This window comes from Solanum tuberosum, unplaced genomic scaffold (assembly GCF_000226075.1).
Source record: "Solanum tuberosum cultivar DM 1-3 516 R44 unplaced genomic scaffold, SolTub_3.0 scf00063, whole genome shotgun sequence".
NCBI classification, from domain to species: Eukaryota; Viridiplantae; Streptophyta; class Magnoliopsida; order Solanales; family Solanaceae; genus Solanum; species Solanum tuberosum.
In genome coordinates, this window is record NW_006238988.1 from 300,850 (window position 1) to 326,297 (window position 25,448).

At 32.5% G+C, this 25,448-nt stretch overlaps 4 protein-coding genes across 4 annotated transcripts in view; 3 read left to right on the forward strand and 1 right to left on the reverse strand.

The window, feature by feature from the left end:
- Positions 1–2,344, forward strand: part of LOC102589201 (receptor-like protein 12) — a 3,529-nt gene extending 1,185 nt beyond the window's left edge. The window contains exons 2-3 of the mRNA XM_006345217.2: positions 168–2,037; positions 2,156–2,344. Coding sequence (XP_006345279.2) covers positions 168–2,037; positions 2,156–2,304 — 2,019 coding nt within the window. The 3' untranslated portion in view covers positions 2,305–2,344. The remainder of the gene's footprint in view (positions 1–167; positions 2,038–2,155) is intronic.
- Positions 2,345–3,125: 781 nt separating this feature from the next.
- LOC102589525 (receptor-like protein 12) lies at positions 3,126–6,092 on the forward strand. The gene has a single exon (XM_006345218.2). It carries the CDS (start codon positions 3,126–3,128, stop codon positions 6,090–6,092), a length of 2,967 nt encoding a protein of 988 aa, XP_006345280.1.
- Positions 6,093–6,854: 762 nt separating this feature from the next.
- On the forward strand, positions 6,855–9,444 carry LOC102589859 (receptor-like protein 12). Its single transcript, XM_006345219.2, has one exon. The coding sequence runs from the start codon at positions 6,887–6,889 to the stop codon at positions 9,350–9,352; it is 2,466 nt and encodes an 821-aa protein (XP_006345281.1). The 5' UTR covers positions 6,855–6,886; the 3' UTR covers positions 9,353–9,444.
- A 255-nt stretch (positions 9,445–9,699) lies between these two features.
- Positions 9,700–15,749, reverse strand: LOC102599352 (elongator complex protein 6). The gene is made up of 6 exons (XM_006345166.2): positions 15,563–15,749; positions 12,448–12,700; positions 11,948–12,020; positions 10,935–11,143; positions 10,657–10,803; positions 9,700–10,105 (listed from the first exon to the last, which is right to left on the reverse strand). The coding sequence occupies exons 2-6, from the start codon at positions 12,658–12,660 to the stop codon at positions 9,983–9,985; spliced, it is 765 nt and encodes a 254-aa protein (XP_006345228.1). The 5' UTR covers positions 12,661–12,700; positions 15,563–15,749; the 3' UTR covers positions 9,700–9,982.
- Positions 15,750–25,448: the final 9,699 nt, after the last annotated feature.

The following is a 25,448-nucleotide window of genomic DNA, read 5'->3' on the forward strand; positions in this document are numbered from 1 at the left end:
CAATCCCAAATGGCATTGGCCGATTGAGGAATTTGAGGCATCTAAAACTCTCTGGCTTTGATGGGAAAATCCCAACAGAAATCTCATACCTTTCCAATTTGGTTTCACTTCATCTTTCTGGTTATGGATTACAACTTGATGAGAGAACATTTGAAGCAATGTTTCAGAACTTGACAAATCTGGAGGTACTTTCTCTCTCTGAAGTCAACATCTCATCTCCGATACCTGTGAATATTTCTTCTTCCTTAAGGTACCTGGATCTTAGTCATACTAATCTGCGAGGCATAATTCCCCATGGTTTCTCTAATCTCCAAGAGCTAGTTGAATTGGATCTTTCTAATAACAACTTCACCGGTCCATTTCCCTCTTCAATTTTAAACTTGACAAGTCTTCAATACTTAGATTTGTCTCACAACTCACTGAATGGCACAATACACTCTTGGGTGTTTAGCCTCCCTTCCTTACTTGATTTGAAGCTCCATCATAACCAATTCAGTAGAGTGGCTGATGAGATCAAAACAAACCCGACATTAGTGACTTTGTATTTAAGTCATAATCAATTCAATGGTCCTTTTCCTCGATCACTTGTGAATCTCACAAGCCTGGCCTTGCTTGACTTTTCATCAAATAACATCACCGGCGATGTGGGAATAAATATCACCTTTCCTAGACTATCAGCTTTGTTATTATCATCTTGTGAACTGAAGGATTTTCCACACTTCTTGAGAAATCTAAAGACACTTCAGTTCTTGGATATTTCTAACAACAAGATCCGTGGTCAAATCCCTAACTGGTTTAGCGGCATGAAGTGGGACTCTTTGGAACAACTAAACCTTTCACGTAATTTTTTGACAGGCCATCTAGGAGAATTTCATTATTATAGTCTTGAGTCTCTTGATCTTAAATTTAACTTCCTTCAGGGTCCACTACCTTCATCCATATGTAACCTAAGAAGCCTTAGAATTCTGGATTTATCACGCAACAACTTCAGTAACTCAATTCCAAATTGCTTGGGAAGCATGGCTAAGCTAACGGTGTTGGACTTGAGAAGGAACAATTTCAGTGGGAGTCTTCCACTGTTATGTACTCAAAGCACTTCATTGATGACCATTGTCTTGAATGGTAATCAATTCGAAGGATCTGTCCCTGCGTCATTACACAACTGTGTTGGTTTAAAAGTTCTTGATTTGGGGAACAACGCTATAAATGACACATTTCCAGCTTGGCTTGGAACTCTTGAAGAGCTGCAAGTCCTTATATTAAAGTCGAACAAGTTCCATGGACCTATAAGTGCTAGGAAGAAGTTTTGCTTTCCCAGGTTGCGGATTTTTGATCTCTCTCATAATGCATTCAATGGTTCACTGCCTGCAGATATTTTTAGAAACTTCAAGGCAATGATAAAAAATGGCACAGACAAAGGTAACATTACATATATGGAAACATCAGTTTTCAGGTCATTGGTTGATTCATCGATCAAAGACTGGACTATGTATAAGCTAGAATTGGCCATTGATGAAGTGTACAAGGATTCAGTGAGGTTGATGATCAAAGGAAACAATATTGAGCTAGAAAGAATCAGCACAATTGTTACAGCCATAGATCTCTCAAGCAACCATTTTGAAGGTGACATTCCGAAATCACTAAAGGATCTCAGCTCACTTTGGCTACTCAATTTATCCCACAATAATCTCAAAGGTGATATTCCAATGGAATTGGGGCAATTGAATTCACTTGAAGCCTTAGATCTCTCTTGGAATCGGCTCACTGGAAAGATTCCACAGGAATTGACAAGAATGAACTTTCTGGCGTTCTTAAACCTCTCTCAAAACCAGCTCGTTGGACGCATTCCTCAAGGTTCACAATTCAGCACATTTGAAAATGACTCGTATGGTGGCAACCTTGATTTATGTGGTCCTCCTTTGTCAAAGCAATGTGGAACGAGTGATCGCTCACATGTTCCTCAATCACTGGAGGATGAAGCAGAAGAAGATGAGTCATATTTCTTCAGTGGATTTACGTGGGAATCAGTAGTCATAGGCTACAGTTTTGGACTAGTTGTTGGAACTGTCATGTGGAGTCTCATGTTTAAATATCGTAAGCCAAAATGGTTTGTGGAATTTTTTGAAGGCATTTATCCCAAGAAAATGAGAAATAGGCTACAGTTTTGGACTAGTTGTTGGAACTGTCATGTGGAGCCTCATGTTTAATTATCGTAAGCCAAAATGGTTTGTCGAATTTTTTGACGGCATCATGCCCCACAAAAGGAGAAGGCCAAAGAAGAGAAGGCTGAGACGGCAGACATAATGGAAGATTGAAAGATTGAACTTTTCTGTTTCTGTTTTTTCTGTTTGTTGTTTGTATATTCTTCATACAAACTTAACTGTATGTGTTTTTTTTTAAATTAATGTATCTTTTTCGGAGACTTGTTTGTGGTGGAAGGATCTAAGCATTGTTAGTAAATTTCCCAAAACTTAGTTCGAAATTGAAGTTGATCCATTCAAAACACACGATCTCTTATTTAGAAAAAAAGAAAAATTGTATGGTTCTTTTGAGTAACTGTTATGCAGATTGATTCCACTATTTTCGTGGCTTGGTTAATATTGTTACAATGAACGAACTCATAGATGCTACTATAGCAGAAATGCCATCTGGATGCTAAACATTGCACCTCGATTATTTCACCGGTACCTGCTGTGGGACACTAGGTAGGACACGTGTGTCTATTTGTTCAGCTTTATAAAAATGTAAGTGTCTACTTGTGTATAATCAAAGTTGAAGGACATAAATATATTACGTTTGTATATTATGCCATAAACATAAATTGCACGTCAAATAAGAAGAATAAAAAAACATTGTATTATTGGGAAAAAAGTTGAGAATTTAGGCCATGGATAAGATCTTTGACCAAAAAGACAAAATACCAAAAAAAAAATGTAAAAGTAAAGTGACATTTTATGAAAGGAAAAAGCATATGAAAGTCTTTGTTATATATTTTTTTGGTGAAAAGTAAAAGGACATTTAGGTCTTCCACTTTGATGTTCTTTTTTTTATATATATGAATATGAATATGATGATTGATTTGCAAGAAGAGAACATCCTGCTATTTGTTGAATACAAACAAACAAATGGGATGTTTCCTTTTCTTTTCTTCATTTCTCTGTTTTGTGTTGCTAATAAGTGGATGTTTTTCTTCATCCATTGATCATCATCTTTGCTCTCCCACTGAAGCTTCTGCTTTGCTTCAGTTTAAGCAACCCTTTGAGATTACATCCGAGTACTCTTGTCATTTCCGAGGACAAGCTTCTTTCCCGAAAACAAAGTCTTGGAATGAGAGTAGGGATTGTTGTACTTGGGACGGAGTCACTTGTGACATGTTAAACGGTCATGTTATTGGGTTGGACCTTAGTTGCAGTCTGCTAAAAGGAACTATTCATCCGAAAAGCAGCCTCTTCCAACTTCTTTATCTTCAAACACTAAACCTTGCTTACAATAACTTTTCAACTTCTTCAATCCCACATAACATTGGCCGATTGACAAATTTGAGGAATCTCAACCTTTCTTATTCTTACTTTGATGGGAAAATCCCAACAGAAATCTCATTGCTTTCCAATTTAGTTTCACTTGATCTTTCTCCTCCTTATAAGTATGGATTACAACTTGATCAGAGAACATTTGAGGCAATGCTTCACAACTTGACAAATCTGGAGGTACTATCTCTCTCTTTTGTCAACATCTCATCTCCGATACCTGTGAATATTTCTTCCTCCTTAAGGTACATGGATCTTGAATATACTAATCTGCGAGGTGTTCTCACAGAGAACTTTTTTCTTATGCCAAACTTGGAAAGGCTTAAATTGGGTTTCAATGCTCTTCTCAAAGGAGTTTTACCAAAGATCCACCCGAGCAGTACTCTGTTGGAGTTGGATATTTCATACACAGGAATCTCCGGTGAGCTGCCTGATTCAATTGGCACCTTGAGTTCTTTGAATATCTTGTACTTCCGTGGATGTGAATTTTCTGGTCACATTCCTGATTCCATTGGCAATCTTACACAAATTCGGGAGTTGATTTTATCTGATAATCGTTTCACTGGCCACATTCCTTCCACAATCTCTAAATTGAAGCACCTCACACATTTAGTTCTTGAGTCCAATTCCTTTTCAGGTGAAATTCCAGATGTTTTCTCTAACCTCCAAGAGCTACGTTATTTACATCTTTATAGTAACAGCTTCATTGGTTCGTTTCCTTCTACAATTTTAAACTTGATACATCTTCAATACTTAGACTTGTCGAGTAATTCCCTATCTGGCTCACTGCCCAGCAATGCAAGCATGTTTCCAAAGCTAACCGAGCTGGATTTGTCATACAACTCACTGAATGGTACCATACCATCTTGGGTGCTTAGCCTCCCTTTGCTAACATCACTGTCGCTCCAAAATAATCAATTTAGTGGACTAGCCGATGAGCTCAAAAATAACCCAACATTAGAATACCTGTTTTTAAGCAATAATCAACTCAGTAGTTCTTTTCCTCAATCTCTTGCGAATCTCACAAACCTTTTTACCCTTGACATTTCATCAAATAACATCACGGGTGATGCGGGAATAAATATCACCTTTCCTAGCCTAGAAAAAGTGTTCTTATCATCTTGTGAATTGAGGGATTTTCCACACTTCTTGAGAAATGTAAACACACTTCAGGTCTTGGATATTTCTAACAATAAGATTCGTGGTCAAATCCCTAACTGGTTTAGCAGCATGAGGTGGAACTCGTTGCAGTTCTTAAACCTTTCTCATAATTCATTAACAGGCCATCTACCACAATTTCATTATTATAGTCTAAAGTATCTTGATCTTAAATTTAACTTCCTTCGGGGGTCACTACCTTTATCCATTTGTAACATGAATAGCCTTAGCCTTCTGGATTTATCACACAACAACTTCAGTGGCTCTGTTCCACATTGCTTCGGCAGCATGGTTGAGCTATCTGTGTTAGACTTTAGAAGAAATAACTTCACAGGGAGTCTTCCACCATTTTGTGCACAGACCGATTCATTGAAAACCATCGTCTTGAATGGTAATCTATTGAAAGGACCTGTCCCTGTGTCGTTGCTCAACTGTGTTGGTTTAGAAGTTCTTGATTTGGGGAATAACGCTATAAATGACATATTTCCAGCTTGGCTAGGAACACTTCAAGAACTGCAGGTCCTAATATTAAAGTTCAATCTGTTCCATGGACCTATAAGTACTTGTCAGACTGAGTTTTGCTATCCCAAATTGCGAATTTTTGATCTTTCTCGTAATGAATTCAGTGGATCACTTCCTGCAAAAGCTTTTGGAAACTTCAAGGCAATGATCAAATTAGATGGTGAAGATACAAGAGAGATCAAGTACATGGAACCATATGAGAATTTCTCTTACACATCGTATGAGAATTCAGTGAGGTTGGTAATCAAAGGGCACGATACTGAGCTAGAAAGAATCAGCACAATTATGACAACCATAGATCTCTCAAGCAACCATTTTGAAGGTGTCATTCCGAAAACACTAAAGGATCTCAGCTCACTTTGGCTACTCAATTTATCCCATAACAATCTCATAGGTCATATTCCAATGGAATTGGGGCAATTGAATATGCTTGAAGCATTAGATCTCTCCTGGAATCGGCTCACTGGAAAGATACCACAGGGATTGACAAGAATGAACTTTTTAACAGTCTTAAACCTCTCTCAAAATCATCTCGTTGGACCAATTCCTCACGGTCCACAATTCAACACATTTGAAAATGGTTCGTATGGTGGCAACCTTGATTTATGTGGTCCTCCTCTATCAAAGCAATGCGGAACGAGTGATTCATCACATGTTCCTCAACCATTGGAGTCCGAAGAAGATGAAGACGAGTCATATTTTTTTAGTGGATTTACGTGGGAATCAGTAGTCTTAGGCTACAGTTTTGGACTCGTTGCTGGAACGGTTGTGTGGAGCCTCATTTTTAAATATCGTAAACCAAAATGGTTTGTCGAATTTTTTGAAGGCATTTTTCCCAAGAAAATGAGAAGGTCAAAGAAGAGAAGGCCAAGACAAAGGACATAATGGAAGATTGAACTTTTCTATTACTGTTTTTGTTTTTTAATTTTATGTTTGCTGTTTGTATATGTTTGATAACAACTTAATTGTTATGTGTTATTTTAGCATCAATGGTTATTCAAGTAAAGCATTTTTTATGCTTAATCCCAAACATACTAGATGGACACCTTCCTGTACATTTACTCAAGCAGCTCGAAACATCTTGACCTTTTATGATTGTATAGATTCCACGAAAAAATTGCACAAAAAATTTATTGCATTCGTCCAACTTGGTTTCACTTGATTAAAGTGTTCCCTCTTGTCACTATCTCATCCATGGACCACTAATTGGTTCAATGACTTCAAAATTATACACTCTATTATCAACTTAAAGCAGCACAACACATCTTGACCTATTATGATCGTATAGATTCCATGAAAAAATTGCACTAAAAATTTATTGCATTCATACAACTCGACACATCATGTCATTTGACTTAGTCAATCAATAGTTTCTCTTTTTGAACATTCTTGTGGGAAAACTAGAAAAATATGGCTGATAAGTTGGAAGTCAACCAAAGAGATGTTGATGGGACAATAATAGCAGAGAGTTCAATTAGCTGTAAACAACTCAAACAAAAAATATCGCTCTATTTACATAGTATAATTTTTCAACGAGCAGGATTTAGGTGAACCCCTTGCACCTCTATGTCTCCATCCCTAATCAGAGTGTGGAGAAAGTCAGCCCTTTAACTATATATATATACCGTGGATTATGATTGATTTTGTAAGAACATTTTGTTATCTGCTAAAAATAAACAATGGGACGTCTAGTTTTCTTTTATTCAATTCTCTGTTTTGTCTTCCTAAGTCAAAGCTTTTCTTCATCCTTTGTGCAGCATCTTTGCTCTCCCAGTGAAGCTTTATCTTTGCTTCAGTTCAAGCAACACTTTCAAATGTCCGACAAGTACTCTAAACATTATAGTACTTCTCTCCCAAAAGCATCGTCTTGGAATGAGAGTACGGATTGCTGCACTTGGGGATGGATCACTTGTGACATGTTAACTGGTTATGTAATTGGCCTAGACCTTAGTAATGCAAATCTTAGCGGAACTATTCATCCTAACAGCAGCCTCTTTCAACTTCATCGTCTTCAGACGCTAAACCTTGCTTACAATAACTTATCTGGTCTCATTCCTGATTCCATTGGCAACTTCACACAAATCAGAGAGTTGGATTTTGGTTCCAATCATTTCACTGGCCATATTCCTTCAACAATCTCAAAATTGAAACATCTCACACGTCTAGATCTTTCGTTTAACTCACTTGGAGGTAAAATTCCCGATGTTTTCTCTAACCTCCGAGAGCTAGTTACATTGTATCTTTCTTATAACAGCTTCATCGGTCCATTTCCCTCTTCGATTTTAAACTTGACACGTCTTGAAAACTTAGACTTGTCTAGTAATTCCTTGTCTGGTCCATTGCCAAACAATGTCAGCATGCTTCTAAAGCTAGTTGACCTGGATTTTTCTCACAACTTGCTAAATGGAACAATACCATCTTGGGTGTTTAGCCTCCCTTCTTTATATATGTTGGAGCTCCATCATAATCTATTCAATGGACTATCCGATGAGCTCAAAGTGAATCGAGCAGTAGGGCGTTTGGATTTGAGTTATAATCAACTCAATAGTCCTGTTCTTCGATCACTTCAAAAGCTCACAAACCTTGTAAACCTTGACCTTTCATCAAACAACATCACCGTTGATGGGGGGACACACATCACTTTTCCTAGACTAGAAATTTTGCGGTTATCATCTTGTGAACTGAAGGATTTTCCACAGTTTCTAAGAAATTTAAAGACACTTCAGGTCATAAATCTTTCTAACAACAAGATTCGTGGTCAAATCCCTAACTGGTTTAGCGGGATGAGGTGGGACTCGTTGTTTCACCTAAACCTTTCATATAATTCACTCAATGGTCACATAGATCTATCTCATTTCTATAGTCTAGTGTCTCTTGATCTTAAATTTAACTTCCTTCAGGGTCCACTACCTGCATCCATTTGTAACATGAGCATCATTAGCCTTCTGGATTTATCACACAACTACTTCAGTAACTCGATTCCAAGTTGCTTGGGTAACATGACTCAGCTAACGGTGTTGGACTTAAGAAGGAACAATTTCACTGGAAGTCTTCCACCGTTATGTAGTCAACACACTTCATCGACTACCAGTATTCTGAATGGTTATGGTAATCAATTGACGACCATTATCTTGAATGGTAATCATTTTGAAGGACATGTCCCTGTGTCATTACTCAACTGTGTTGGTTTAGAAGTTCTTGATATCGGGAACAACGCTGTAAATGACTCATTTCCAGCTTGGCTAGGAACTCTTCAAGAGCTGCAAGTCCTTATATTAAAGTCGAACAAGTTCCATGGACCTATAAGTACTAGGCTGAAGTTTGGGTTTCCCAGGTTGCGGATTTTAGATCTCTCTCATAATGAGTTCAGTGGCTCACTGCCTGCAGAAGTTTTTCAAAACTTCAAAGGAATGATCAAAATAGATGACAGTGACAAAGGTGAGATCGAATATATGAAAACATCAGACTCATTTTTTGTTATGTACGATGATTCAGTGAGGTTGGTGATCAAAGGAAACGATATGGAGCTAGAAAGAATCACTACAATTATGACAGCCATAGATATCTCAAGCAATCATTTTGAAAGTGTGATTCCGAAAACACTAAAGGATCTCAGCTCACTTTGGCTACTCAATTTATCTCATAACAATCTCAGAGGAGATATTCCTATGGAACTAGGAGGATTGAATATGCTTGAAGCGTTAGATCTCTCTTGGAATCAACTCACTGGAAAGATTCCGCAACAATTGACAAGGCTAACCTTTCTGGCATTCTTAAACCTCTCTCAAAATCACCTAGCTGGACGCATTCCTCAAGGTTCACAGTTCAACACATTTGAAAATGACTCGTATGGTGGCAACCTAGATTTATGTGGTCCTCCTTTATCAAAGCAATGTGGAACGGGTGATCCATTGCATATTCCCCAACCATTAGAGGAAAAAGAAGAGGACGAGACATATTTTTTTAGTGGATTTACGTGGGAATCAGTAGTCATAGGCTACAGTTTTGGATTAGTTGTTGGAACTGTCATGTGGAGCCTCATGTTTAAAGCTGGTAAGCCAAAATGGTTTGTAGAATTTTTCGAAGGCATTATTCCCCACCAAAAAAGAAGGCCAAATAAGAGAGCTCAAAGAAGACGGACTTAATTTTTTGTTTGGTGTGTGTATATGTTTGACAGCAACTTAAATTGTATGTGTTCCTTTCCTACTAATCTTGAGTTAAGAGCAGTTGATAAAGAGCTATTATCTAGTTGTTGGGAAAAAGAGAATCAACTAATTAATTACTGGGTCTTCTAATCCACAAGCACAATAAAAATATTAACCACTCGGGTCACGTCACTGTAGTTTTTCATGCTATAATCAAATTAACGTAAATCCAGTGTATTGTTTGAACTTCGAAAAAAAAGTGAAAGTCCCGTTGATTGTACACCACGATAAGGTGCACTTCATAGTATGTGAAACACAGCTCAAGTATGAAAAGAGACATTCCAAGGTAACAGAAAGCAACTGGATTTCCATAACAATAAAACTCGGAGAAACTCTGGCGTCTACAACATACAGAGCCAACAAGGGCAAAACTGAAGGTAAAATTTGGTTTCTATGCCTTTCAAGTAAAGATTACCATGTCAGGAGGCTAGAGATCAAAGATGAATATCGTTTGCTCCTCACTCTTTGGTTATCTTTGTTTTTCTGCCAACGCTTTGGGACGTCAATCACTGCATCCTTCGGTCTATAATATGCTGGCCAATGTTCAAATTCAATCAGCATGGAATCTATTCAAGTCTGAGTCCCCGGATAGAAGTAGTCTACGATGTTTTCCTTGACTCTAAAGTGAAAATTGCAAACCTTAGAACTTGAGCCTCCCAAGTCACAAACACTTCCTTTATTTAAAACAGTCAACTGCAGGGGAAATAAGAGAAATGAATAAACAAGATGGACTAAAACACCAAGTGCATGTTATCCCAACGAGTCATTTGATTGCAAGTAATCACAAGAATACTGTTTTCAGCTAAAAGTCGCCACAGATACTGCACTAATTCTAGGTAAAAGAGAGAAGGTTATTACAATTTCTCGACTTTCTTTTAGCTCTTCAACAATTGAAGTTCATAAACAGACCATTAGGGCCACACAACTGACCAATCAGGTTATTCGGTAAGGACGATCAGTTTTCAGAACACAAGCAAATCCCATCTCATCTTCGCTAAAAGTGTGACCACTGGATTTTTAAATTTTTTTCTTTCTTTTTGGGTAAATGAGGTTTGTGGATTATAAAAGGGAAAAAGAGAGACCGAACAAAAGTTAGAAAAAAGATGAATAAAGGTTAGAGGCTGAAAGACAAAGGAGATAGCCTTCTAGATTTTTCCTTCCTTTAGTCGAGGAGAGAAGGTGACACAGTATCAGTACGACAAATGTATATAGGGGAAGGATAAAAGGTAGTATTAAAATTATACCTGTCCATGCACGTCACTTGCTAAACCAGTTGCCAAAGGTTCTGCCTTGATTATCACATCAGCGAGGTACTCTGGTTGCAAGATTAACGGCAGCATATTTGCACTGGAATAGATATCCTCGTGATTAAGAGTAACAAAGGAACAGCCCTGGATACAGAGATTATTAAGATCGTAGCCCATGCTATTGACTTTTTCCTACTTACCAAAAGAAACTATTGATCGTAGCTCAAACTATTGTTTGAATTAGATGCAGAGTAATAGTGGATAAAATTGCTCACATATTTTGCTTTCAGAGTGTAGCAGTAGTGTAGAAAATCCAACACGTGATTTGATGAACCATTAGCCGCCACTTCAATAAGGGAGATGTCATCAATCATAATAGTAATGGTTCTACTACCTTCAAGTGAAGAATATATCTCTACTGCTTTCTCAATTTCCCCATACAATGCAAACAATCCATCTTGTCTTGTTTCCTTTACACTTCTGTCTAATTATGAATTGAGCACAAACAACTAAGAGGGTCAAGTAATGCTAAGACAGGTCGGTAGAAATAAAAATCACTCTCATAAAGAAGTACTCCCTCTGTCCCAATTTAAGTGTCTTATACTTTCATTTTTGGTTTGTCCCAAAAAGAGCATCTCTTTCTATATTTAGTAACTTTTTCAATTCCAATTATTATATGGCAAGTTTAAGCACAACAATTAAATGACTACACACATCTTTAATTTAAGGACCACAAGATTCTAAAGTCTTTCTTTACTTCTTAAATTCTGTGTTCAGTCAAACTAAGACACTTAAATTGGACGGAGGGAGTATTGTTTAAACACAAAAAGGCAGTGCAGTATGCATGTAACATTTCCAATTCATAGTGGAACTATTCTGGGTGAATTTTAGAACTATTTTTTGTCTCTTTATTCGATAGAGATGCATCGGTTCCCAAAAGTTCCTAAGAATCAAGTTTTCTACATAGGTAAACAGAAGACAATTGATATACAGCTCTCAAAATGGTCAAGCAGCACCAAAACATCGTAAGAGCTATAAATTCCTATTTCACTTGAATATAGGTCCTTTAAACTTTTGATTTTTTTTCTAAGTATTTAGGTCTTTTAATCTCCTCATTAATGGTGTCAAAATTCACATAAAATAAATAAAGAGACTGCTCATTATGTCTTCTAATCTCCTTGATGGGACGTTAAATTCTCACAAAGTACACAAACAGACTCTACTAAAGCTCGGGTAAATCAACATTACAAGAAAATAGCTAACAAAACTTTCTGCTTGACATCTTCACCTGGGCACTCCAATGTAAGCATGTCAAGAAATAAGAATCTGTGATTCTTCCTATGCACAGTTAAGTTGCAACCCTGTTTAGGAAATAACGAAAAAGGGATTGTGAGGCTTTAAAAGTATGCAGAACTAAAATATTCCATTAAAATGACTGACAAAAATCAGAGAAACTTCTGAAAAGTCAAGAACATTTATCCTATTGAGTAAAGGATGATACCAAATGTCAAGAAAATTTGAATCCAATCCTAGTCAATTAGAAGTTCAAATTTTGCTTACTTTTTTATTTAAGTTGCACACAACTGTTGATAGATAGATATGAAAAATAGCTATCCTAACTCTCCCGATGCAGCAAAGTATGTTAACTTACTATACCTAATTGATAAATAGAGGTAAAAATACATATTGATTAACAAGATAAATCTATATAAAAGACTGTACTTGGTGAACGCCCAGGGGGTAGGTAAGTATTTTGTCATACAATAAATGGAGTGAGGGAGAGCTGACCATCTTTCGAAGGATGCGTTCATAGTGAGAGAAAGGGTGGGCAAAGGCGATGAAAATGACAACATCAGAAGTGTCAGGATAGAGAGAGCGCTTAAGGAAATGATGGAGCACGAAGGCACCGCTCGTCTCAACACAATCCTCCACCACCACCACTCGCCCGCCTTTGCTAATGCCAACCGCTTCCTCCAGCAGGTTTGCACGCGAATTATCCATGCCTAAAGGACTCTCCAAGGAGTTTTAGTAAAATATTTCCCTGCCAATATCAAACAACAACTACTATTATTCAAGTGGCCTTCAAATGGGGATCCAGCATTGACATAAAAAGACATGACTATTATCAACAACAACAAAATCCCACCAAGTGAGGTTTGGGAGGATAGAGTGTACGCAGACCTTACCACTACCTCGTGGAGATCATGATTATTATCCAACTAAATTAATCTAAACAATTGCACCCAACGGTGTTCCCGAATATTCAATAAAGTGAATTGAGAATCACGAGGTCTTGATCATAATAAACATCAACTAATTCCCTCACAGGCACGATTCCCAAAAATATGAACTAGATCCAAAACCAACATCCATTTTCCTGAACAAGTACATCCGACCTTTCGTCTTGATTATGAATCAAGAAAATATCTCAGTGCTCAAGCATCCAATCAATTCAAATGAAGGTCAACAAAAAAGAATAAGACCTATTATTACTACATGTTCCATTAGTAACATTCCCTTGAGATGTTACTGTGGATTTTTCTTGGGTTTAATCTTTCCCGATTATAAATCATACAGAAATTTCTCATAAAATGAGCGAATTTATTGGATTGGTTTATTAATAGTCTTCGTTCTTTTTGACTCTGTGCCATTGATTCTACTATTATTAGTATTAGTGAGGAATAATGGAACAATTCCTTTATATTTATAGAGATAGGGCCGGCCCATTAATTGAATGGGCCTTAAAATGATCAGTCCAATCTAATCCTAAGAGGGTCGCGGGCTGGGTCAGCCCTTCATTATTCTTAGATACGAGAGGCTGAATATAGTGGGTACAAGGAGAGGTAGAGGTAGGCGGAAAAAATATTCAAGAGAGGTGATTGTTTTATATTTAAAAAAAAAAATGACGGGTTTTAAAAGTCGCCACTTAATTTTTTTAAAAATTAAGAAAACTATTTTTTCAAAAGATTAAAAACAAAAAATCTAATGAAAATCTTTAAAGGGGGTTCGGGGTTCGGGGTTCATATTAATGTTTTAGGAAGGTTTTAAAGGCACCTAAAACATCCGCTAACTTGCGGTTATCCAATAATTAACTATTTGGCTAAATAATTTTTAAAATAACCAATGCTTAACTAATTAAGAAGCAAACGAGTTCAAAAAAAAAATAGAAGAGTTAACTTAAAGGGGAAAGGGAATATTAAAAATATTACTTAAGTAAAACATTTTGCAAATTGTTCTTGAAAGTCAAGTAAAAAATATTTATCAGTTTTAAGTAGTTAATTCAAAATGGTTATCTTTGGGGAATTTAAATTAGGAAAAAACTTTAAAATTGACTAACACATCAGCAAAAATAATAATAAAAAAAATTGAACGACTATAGAACAACTAAAAGAGAGAGAGAATGTTTTGGGCCTAAGTCTGATTTTCTATCCGCCTGGGCCAGCACTTGGATTCTATGGCTGGCTGACTCGAAAAGGAAAGGGTTTGAGCCTTTATGGCTCTCTCGAAATGCGACGGGGATGGAGAGTATCCACAATGGACACAGATGGGGTTCATGTCAAACAGAGAAAATAATACATTAGCCTTTGCTTAAGAAAATTAATGAAATAGCTAGCAGATACATCAATTAAGTAAAAAAATAATTAATTATTTAAGTTAGAAAAGCCCTCACTTTGCTTTCACACCTTTAATTGGCTAATTGGAGAAGTGAAATGAATTGATACTAAAGACAGTGAAAAGAGCTTATGAATAACTAGGAAATTGTCGCATTAAGCAACACTTCATCAGTTCAATAAAAAATGAGCAATATTTTAAATTGCAAGACTCGCACAAACGACCAAAAACTTAATTTTCTTTTGAAACTTGAATCAGAGAAACATTAAGCTTTTAGACCATGAATACACAAGCACTACTCTCAATTAGAGTTAGGAACATAGAAATGGCAGGTAGAAATGATCAAGTAGGAAACTAATAATATCATTTAAACAAACATAGTCTCAACGACTCAAATATGGTAATCAAACATTTAAAGATAAATCTACGAATCACCATTTCAATGAGACACCATATTAAGACCAAACTAAGTAGAATCACGAAACTTAAACACAACCCAAGTGAAGAAAACAGATCATATGGCAGCAAGCAATTTCGACTAAAAAAAATAAACAAGATAGGGGGCATGGACTCTATTAAAACAAGGCATGCCTGACAGCAAGACAGTTCAGAAATTCAAAAAATGGAGAAAAAAGAGTGACTACATTAACAAAAGATAGACAAAACGACAAACAACTTTCATACTAGCTAGTTTAAGATTCTTCCCCTATTTTGGAAAGGAAAAAAAATAACAATAACAAATACCAACATGCTGAAGACCGAATGAGTAACCAGCTACATTTTCGAAAACCTCTAAGGCAGTAAAGAACAGAAAAAAGACATACCAAAGCAACATTCATATAGCTAAGACCAGCAGACCCATTAATCCATTCGAAAGTTTTAAAGACGCTCAAAGTTAAAACTTTCAATAAACTCGCAAAGAAGATTTAAAATTACCAACCATCACACTCGGAATACAGAGAATGTAGACATGGTGATCGAACTAACATCAAATATGATATTTCAATCATCCTAACAGGGATTAAGCTAAACGAGAATGAAGAACGATAAGGAAACGAGCTACTGGACATTAAAACAGAAAGGGGAAATCAAACTATTAATCCAAGGCATGAACCGCACATAAAGACATATTCTACTCTTCAACAGGTACAATAAACCAACTCGAGCCAAAATGACTGATCACTAAGTATCAATAGCAAACCAAATAAGAAGAGAAGACAAGAGGTAACAGTACACTTCAGGTTACAAACAAACGCCGGCTAAAACGAGTTAAAGATCAAAAGAAAATTACCTTTTCGGAGGCAGCGAGATGAGCTGGGGACGACTTCACCACCGGAATACGACTCCGAGAACTCCGACAAGCAGAGCAGAGGCAAGCGAGAACAAAGAAGAAGAAGCAATTTTCGGGTTTTGGGTTTGCTGAAGTTTCTGGATTTCGCAATTTTCTGGTCGCGTTTCCAAGGAAGAAGAAGCAAGGTTGGGGTCGCATCTCTTTTGGTATATATTGCTGTTGTAAATATGGGCTGAAATGTATGTCTGTTAAGAGTGGGCTGACTGATAGGGTAAATTGGGCCAGGGTTATTTGTTGAATTGGGCTGTTGGGCCAAATTTCTCTTGAAAATTGATCCAAAAAGTGGCTGGGCTATACTTGAATTAGAAAGAAAAATGACCAAATCAATTGCAAACTTAGTCCACTTGACTTTAAAATTTACTCAATTTGACTCAATTAGTGAATCCGACTAAAGATTAAATAAAACGAATTACTATTAATTAATTAATTATCGAGCTTCTTAATCTTAACGAAATAAAATAATTAACTTAATTATAAACTAATTAATTTAAAAATATAAACTATTACTCAAACCAAACTAATTGAAAAAATATTTAACTAAAACTAAAATCTTTTTGAGACAATTTTTGAATATTCATAAAATATACTAATTATATACATAATTATTTAAAACATATATATTACTTAAAAATTATAAAAATGACAAACTTTTTAAAATAACCTACAAACTATTATTGTTATTTTTTGAAATTTTCATAATTATTTCAAATCATTCGAAATTGAAGAAGTTTGATGATTAATCTATATTGTGGAGGTCCAAAATTGGGTGTCAACAGTGATTAGATAGGACACGATGCAACTCCAGATTACCGAACACATGACATTAGATGGGAGGTTATGGAAATGGCGTATTAGGGTTAAGGTTAGTAGGTATGGAGTGTTGTCTTGATTTTTGAGGAATTTAGCCGTTTTCTTATAGTGTTTTGCTTTTGATTCCACCATCACTTCTTGTTGACTGTATTAGGTTATCGCATTATTTTGTGGTTGCTACTTGTTCCCTTATAATTAGTTCCTTTGTTTCTCCACTGCCATTTTCCTTTTTTCATTATTCTAATATGTTATACTCGAGTCGAGGGTCCTTCAAAAATAGTCTCTTACCAGCTCCATGATGTAAGAGTATAATATGCGTACACTCTACCATCTTCCGACCCATTTGTGAAATTTCACTGGGCCTAGTATCTTCAACCTCATCAAGCATATTTGATTGCGCTTGTTATAAGCTTGTATTAAATCTTCATTTGTCATCTAATTTATAATTCATACGCAATGTCAATTGGTTTAAAATACTTAGGAATCTACTACAATTAAGAACTAATAATTTTAATATCGCTAGTTTGTATTTAAATTTCAATCTATGTTTTTTAATTAAATAAAAAAATTCACTTTGCCACAGTCATTTCACTTTTTCTATCAGTTATTTATTTTTCTACTTGAATTATCACTATCAATCAAATAGGGAAACAGAATAATTGATATAAAGTTTATATGTGTTTTAATACCTACTAGATGACTATTGCTCACTGATGATTAAAATATGAAACTTATGAAGAAATGATAATTCAAATTTGTGTTTTTATCGGAAAAGAGTATTTGGTTGGCGGCTAAAGGAACTATACGTACGTAATATAATTGAAAAGTTGAAATTCATCACAAGAAATTAATGTAACCAGTCTTTTCCTCTTTATTAATAATTACATGCATGTAAATGGCCCTTGATTTGCCCTTCATCATCTAACTTTCACGTACAATAAACATAATAATTAATTAATCAATTATAAAGTCTAAAAATTAATGAATATTGATTTGACTTGTAGCTCCCTCAACGGTCTGCTCTTGATGTGACTTTATACAAAGTATATTTATTTTCTTAATATGACAAAAAAAATATACGTGATATCTTTTTTGTTCTAATTTATATGGTTCAGTTGAAAGTTCACGATTCAAATTTTCAAATGTGAGCCATATTAAAATTAATCATAGCATTACTCTTGTAATTGCTTGTATCCTTTGAGTTCGATTATTATATGTGGTTTCTTTTACATTTCATATCGTTTTCTCTGTAATGACTATTATTTAGAATGATTTGTTAGGTTGTCTATGATATTTTACCATGACTAATTACTTCATTTTAGTTATTTCTTCCCATATATTGCTTTGGACTATCCCATATTATATGAAACAATTTCTCTATCTCTAAAATAATGATAAGGTTTGCATACATTCTATCCTCCTTAGACTCCACTTATGAAATTTTACACGATATGTTGTTGTTATTGTTGCTATATAAAGAAATTGATATATAAAAATAAAATTGACTCTTAAATTTTAATTATGTGCTACATATAAATTGAGACAAGGGAGTGAATATTAATTTGTCAATTGTCATGCTACAATAATTTGCTCAGTGCAAGTTGGTAGGTACTAGATGTAGGTCACGTTGCAATTCATTGTAGGCGTGACGATATTAATATTATTAAAACTTATATCATACATGGAATTATCATAGTAGAAAATAAATTAAAAACATAAATTCAGTCGTTTGATTCGAGAGATAAAATTGGACCTTTTTTCGAATAATTCAGACACATGATAATCCACCTATTTATACATTATAACTTGGCTAATGGCAAGGATAAATATGAGATAATTTGTTAATGATAAGGACAAAGATATACTAGATAATTTACTATTGGCAAGAGTATGGTGATGGATGAATCAAAAGCTAAACGTTGGGTAAGATGAAACAATTTCTTGTAGTACGAGAGATATTTTTATATTTTAAGGCCAAAGATATACTAGATTATTTGCTATACATTGACAAGTATATCAATGAATCAAAAGATAAACATTGGGCAAAACTGAACAATTTCTAGTAGTACGAGAGAAATTTTGACATTTTAGGATCAAAGATATACTAGATTATTTGTTACTAACAAGTGTGAATGAATCAAAAGCTAAATATTGGATAAAAGTGAACAATTTCTAGTAGTATGAGAGAAATTTTAACATTTTAAGGCCAAAGATATACTAGATTGTTTGTTATTGACAGGAGTACTATGAATGAACTAAAAGTCAAGTGTTAGGCAAAACTGAACAATTTTTAATAGTACGAGAGAAATTTTGATGTTTAATTTCAAGGCCAAAGATATAGTAGATTGTTTGCTATTGACAAGAGTATAAATGAACTAATTAAAGGCCAAACGTTAGGCAAAACTGAACAATTTCGAATAGTACGAGAGAAATTTTGACATCTTTGACCTACCATTAAAATGAGATGCAACCATGTCTTTTCTGTAAATAGTAAAACAACCTTAATTAAGACCTAGTATACCTTGCAAATTTATTTCTTATACTAGGAAACATATCCGCGCTTCGCGCGGTAAATTAAATCAATTTTAGAAAATATTTCTAAAGTACAAATTTTTGTGAAACAAATATGATAAAAACTTTTCATGTCTATGCATAAAAAATAGTTAAAAATATTCATGAAATCTTTCTTATATAATTTTGTTATTAAAATTAGAGTTAGATGAATGGTATATAAAAACATTTTCATTTTTAAATACAATATATGTGATTCTAATAGTAGTAGGTTTGTTTCTTTCATCAGATATATGACATATTTGTTTTCCAAAAATTTCCTTCACTAAGAATAAAACAATAAAAAATAAATGAAACTAAACATATAAAGGGAAAAAAGAAATATAAGAATCCACTACAATGGAATCGCTCCTCTTCAATTAGACGGTTAAAACTTAAAAGGTATTTTACTACAATTTCTTTTGATTATAAGATTAAAATTTTGAAATAATATTTTTCTTTTATTTAATTATAAGTATTTAAAACTCTTTTCTTAGTTATTATCCTATGTCCAAAATTAAGTCAACTAACAATGTCTTTCTCTAAGCTTATATATGAAAAGTATTATAAAATTATAAATTTTACTCATGTATTTATCAATATGAGTAAAAAGATATATATTAACTAAATTTTGATCGAAATTTATATCATTTGACTCTTAAGAAAGAACGAATTTAAAAGAGAGAAAACAATTTTAAAAAGTGAAAAATTAGATAAAAGGAATAGTACAATAGGAATATGATATGACCTTGTTACAAATTTATCCAAGATATAATATGGATTAATGGATGAAATCTTCATGTATTTATGCATAAAAATTAATTATTTTTTGTCAAATTGGTTCGAAAACTTTGTATATCACCTATTTTATAATTAATTAAGTTCATAGCTTAGATTTTTTAAAATTTTAGTCAATTACAAAATTCTCTAATTTTAAATTTAAAAGTAGATATTCTAACATTAAAAAATAATTTGTTAATATAATCAATATCTTATGTAAAAAAAACTATAGATTAACAAAGTAAAAGAAAAAAAATTAATCTAATTTTGTAAAATATTCAAAATATGAAATATTTATCCTCTACTAATTTATAATCCGTAAAATTTAAAATGGTTAAAAATGTATTGATGAAGAACAATGTCACGGAATTTTTTAAGCCTCAACTTGTTTAGTAACTCTAAGCTTATATATGAAAAGTATTATAAATTATAATTTTACTCATGTATTTATCAATATGAGTAAGAAGATATATATTAACTAAATTTTAATCGAAATTCGTATCATTTGACTCTTAAGAAAGAGCGAATTAAAAAGAGAGAAAAAGATTTTTAAAAGTGAAAAATTAGATATATGATATGACCTCGTTACAAATTTATCCAAGATATAATATGGATTAATGGATGAAATCTTCATGTATTTATGCATACAAATTTAATTATTTTCTCAAATTAGTTCGAAAACTTTGCATATCACCTATTTTATAATTAATTAAGTTCATAGCTTAGATTTTTTAAAATTTGCAATTACAAAATTCTCTAATTTTAAATTTGAAAGTAGATATTCTAAATTCTCTACTAATTATTTATAATCCGAAAATTTAAAATGGTTAAAAATGTATTGATGAAGAACAATGTCACGGAATTTTATAAACCTCAACTTGTTCAGTAAGAAAATATTTTAGCCAAAAGTAATGTACCCCTTCTCTAATTGCTTTCAAAATTTTCTTGACTGCTTCCTCTTTAACTTTTCTCAAAATCATATTTTTAAAATCTTCATACTATTTCAACATTTATATGAATTGGAACAATTTAATTAATTCAAATAATAGAAGAAAATTCTTAGTATAATTTGTAAATATACACATTTCTCAATGAAACAAATTTCTATTATATTTTATGAAGAATGGACAATTAGATCATTTCAATGCTGAAAATTTTAAAATAAATAAAATAATGATAATTCACAAGGAGACTATAATTAGTTGGAACTTGGAAGCCATATATATTAACAAATAATTGATACATATACTAAATCAAAAAATGGATCAAAATTCACATGTTCTTTCCTCATTAGGAATCAAATCATTAATCCAAATTCATTGAAATAATTTTTTTGGCTTGTACTTCAAGAGGATCAGTGGCAAGTCCAATCAACTTTAAAATCTCTTGTTTTTTTCTTCACATGTGTGTTTCGCGAGGCAAGGACCTAGTTATCCTTCAATCGTTATTCCTTTGTTTCAAAGGGAGCCAGAATCACCTTTTTTCGATCATGTTCATTTGATACATTTTCTACACACATAAAATTCATAATAAGCTCAAAACACTCAAAATAATAATCTAACAATACAATTATGCATAGAATATAAAGCAATAAGTTATTATTTGCCAATAACGTAGTATAAATATAAACTTTTAGCCGAATACCACTTCACAATTTTGACATCTGTAGTTAGAGATAATCTAAAAAAGGAAGAGAGATCAAGGAGCCTAGCAGCTGATTACATATGTGAAATGAAAGAGGAAAGTTGTTGATGAGATAGAGAATGAATATTTACCTTTAAGCCTTGGAAGGAATTTAATTAGTTGTAGAGAGAATATGCTTAGAAAAATAGTGAGGATTAACACAATTTAAATAGCTATTAAAAATTAAATATAATCATTAATGTTGCAATTACTAAAAAAATTAAACTTTTCTAATTAGTTCTAATTTGTAGATAATCAGTTATCTGGATTAGGAAAACGTCCTAAATTTAATTGGAGAAACTACTACGTGTTATAATTATACTAAATGCACCACTATGTTCTTAGCCGTTACATAATTTATTTTGATAGTAAAAGTAAATGTAAAAATGCTAATAGTAAGGAAAGAGAGTAACTGTTAATAATAAGGACAGAGAGTAATGTTTAAAAAGTTTTTTTGAACAAAAAATAAAAGAATTTTTTTTAAGAAAATAAATAAATAGTAATAGAGGTCAATGAAGCATGCCACATCAGCTCTTTTTTTTCCAGCTTTATATATATATATTGATTCTATTATATCAAAGATCAAAACTGTGTGTATGTACTATGTTTATTTTTCTATTCCTTTACAATGTAAAATTTGCCTAAGGTATTATATATATTCATTGATTTCTTTGAAAAATTATGCTTGTCTCGATTTATATGGTATTTTTTTGAATTTTGAGATATAAATAAAAAAAAATTAAGTATCTATTATTATGACTGATAATACTTTTATGTGATTTTCAAAAATATATTAATTTTATTGTTAAAAACTAAAAATTTCATATTTGAATTTACATATTATTTTGAAGTGACAATTTAATTGGTCAAATAACAACTAAAATCATTACCCCGCCCTAAAAATATCCTCTTGATTAATTTTTTATAAGGATTAAAGATTTGTACTATATTGCAACTACTTAACATAAGTAGAGTGGCAACTATAGTAAGAAAAGTCAAATGTGACTCTATACTATTTGAAGTTCCCTTCGAACTTGTAAATTTATATTAGATATATTATTTAAAGTTTTTGATATACATAATACTTATGTCATTTCAAAACAGTTTTCACATTTTGCTTTTTGAAAGTTAATGTAACTGAATTTTGTAAGATAATTTTGAACAGATTAATTTTATATTTAGAAATAAAATTTAAATATTTAAAAAACTACTTGATAAATACTATAAACCACATTTTTTCCTCATATTTATATGGTGGAAAAAATGCATCAAAATATGTTGGTTAAAATTTAAATAGTTCGACTCTCGAAACTGAAAAGTAACTAGTCAAAGGTCTCATTTTTATCACTGATCCCCTAATGGAGCTCCAATTAATAAATAAAAGTAATAGTAATTTTACTATAGTCAAAAGTTTAGAACTACTAAATTAAAATTGAACTTTTTTATCTAAAAAATAATAATAGATACATTGATTTTATCCGTTACAAATTGAAGTTCCCTTAATAAAAAGGGTAAATATTAGATTGTTTTACTAACGATAAGAGTATGAACGAATCAAAAGCTGAATATTGGATAAAATTAAATTGTTATACTAAAAATATGAATGAACCAAAAACGTCAAGCGAAATTAAACAATATCCAATCATACAAGAGAAATTTTGACATTTTTACTACAATTAGTTCCATCAACTTTGTGTACTGAATTTGTGGTCCTAGAACTAAATCACACCTATAAAATTTATTTCTTATTATTTTTATTTTATTTTTAAAAGCAAGAATATATAATAAGTAGAAAAAAGTTGGAAAAAGTTGTCATCTTTGGCCTACCATTAATAAAATGAAATGAAGCCATGTCTTTTCTATGTTTACTTTAATTATTTGTGTGTCAGAAGTTTGTTTTTTAGGAGTTCTATTGCTTCAGTGTTACATAAATTGTCCGTTTTGATCCAATAGATATTACTGATTTATCTTCAACGTTATGTTATATTAAAATCAAAATAGTGTGTATATATATTATGCTTATTTTTCTGTTCCTTTGCTATATAGAATTTGCTTAATATTTCATATTTGTTCATTCTTTAAAAATTTTGCTAGTCAAAAAACTAAGTATATTAGTCACTCTCTTTGATCTGTCATGATCAACCCTTTTTTAATCATGGACATCACATATACACCCTCATAGAGACCCAACGCCCCTCACTGAGATTTGCATCATTATTGTTCAGTCCTAGCAAATCTCATGGATCGATCAGTCTCTTGAGCTATATTGTCACAACAAATACAAAAGTTAATTCCCATATTAACGTATGTTTTGACTCTCTTTTTTTCTCTTTTTCTAATATGAAATTCATATGCATGTACTCCTAATTTTTTTTATCATAATTTAAAACAATTACCCTCATATTGGAGTTTCATTAGTGGTTAAGAGCAAAAAAAATAAAAGACTAATAGAAGTAATATTAGACTCAGTTTATAACGATGACAAATTAAGTATTTTCGAATAGTCTAAACTCTAAAAGCAAATTTGATCCTTTTTCATTTTTATCGACAAAAACATGTCTTTTTGGAATATAGAAAAAAAGAAATGTCCCATTTCCACTTTTTTTAAAGAAAAATTAATTAATGAATCAATTAGTAGATATAACAACTTCATTTATATATCTCTTTCTTATAAACAAAAAAGAGGATTCCCATTTATCAATGGCAAAGAGAAATGCAAGGCTAATTTAAAGTATGGTCCATTATTATTTATGTTTCCATCTTACTTAACATAGAAGGGTAGATCGTCTACGTCATAGTTTTCAAAGTGTTATTTTTCTTCGAATTTTATTGATATAAAATACTGTACATCGAACTGTTTAATTATTTTATTTTTTTAATGTTAAAACATTATTTAGGACAAATTTTAGCCACGAAACAACATACTAGGATGCCACATTTTGGTGATGCAATTAATGAAGAAATTAAATAAAAATTGGACAAAAACTAAAAGGCATGTTATTATTGTAGAATTTAAAGACACCACATGGGATGTAATTAATAAATTAAACACACTTAATTGTACGATAAGTACTCAAAAATCAAACCTTTTAAATTAATTACCTCCCTGTCCTTTGGAGATGATTAATTCCCATATCTAAATGTAACAATCTATAAATAAATCTGGTTTTGGTCCTTGTAATATTTTTCTAAGCTCATTTAACTTTTATTTAATTAAAATGTGTGCTTTTGTACCCCTTTATATAAGAATTATGTCATATTTAGCAATTTTTTGTATTATATCAGTATAAAAAATGGAGTAACAATACAAATTTAATACACTACGTCAATAATTGAAAGATAACACTTAATAATTCATTGAATTAGTGAATATTCATGTAGTTTGAACGGTCAATATTAGTGCACCTATCAATTGATTGAAGGTTAAATTTGCTTAATTGGAAATTACAAGGACTGAAATTAAAATTTATCGATATTTAAAGAGCTAAAAGTGCTAATATTCCTTCGTTCTTATACACTTTAATCGGGTGATTTTGGTCCTTGTGATTTTTGGTTAAACATATTACACCTTCGTTATGCATTCTAAATCCCTCTATGTATGGATTTTCACAAATTTAATGATTTCTTAAGTGCTAATCATTCAATTATCAATATAATTACCTTAAACAATTACTATAAATTTGTATTATTACACCATATTTGAGGATAATATAATTCTAAAAATAATCTAAATATCATATACTTCCTACATATAGCTAGGGACCAAAAACTACACCTTTTAGTTAATTAAATGTTAAATGTGCTTCATAATATATTATGAAGATCAAGTTAGAATTAATCCATAATTGAGGGCCAGAAGTGTAATTATCCCTTCCATTAATATATGAAGTGACAAAGCCTAGTGAATTTTTCTAAAGATGCATTTTAATTTGATTGAAATGTTTCAACTAATTTACTACCTAAAACAAAAAACTTGCTAATTCTTTTTTTATAGAGTTAAGAC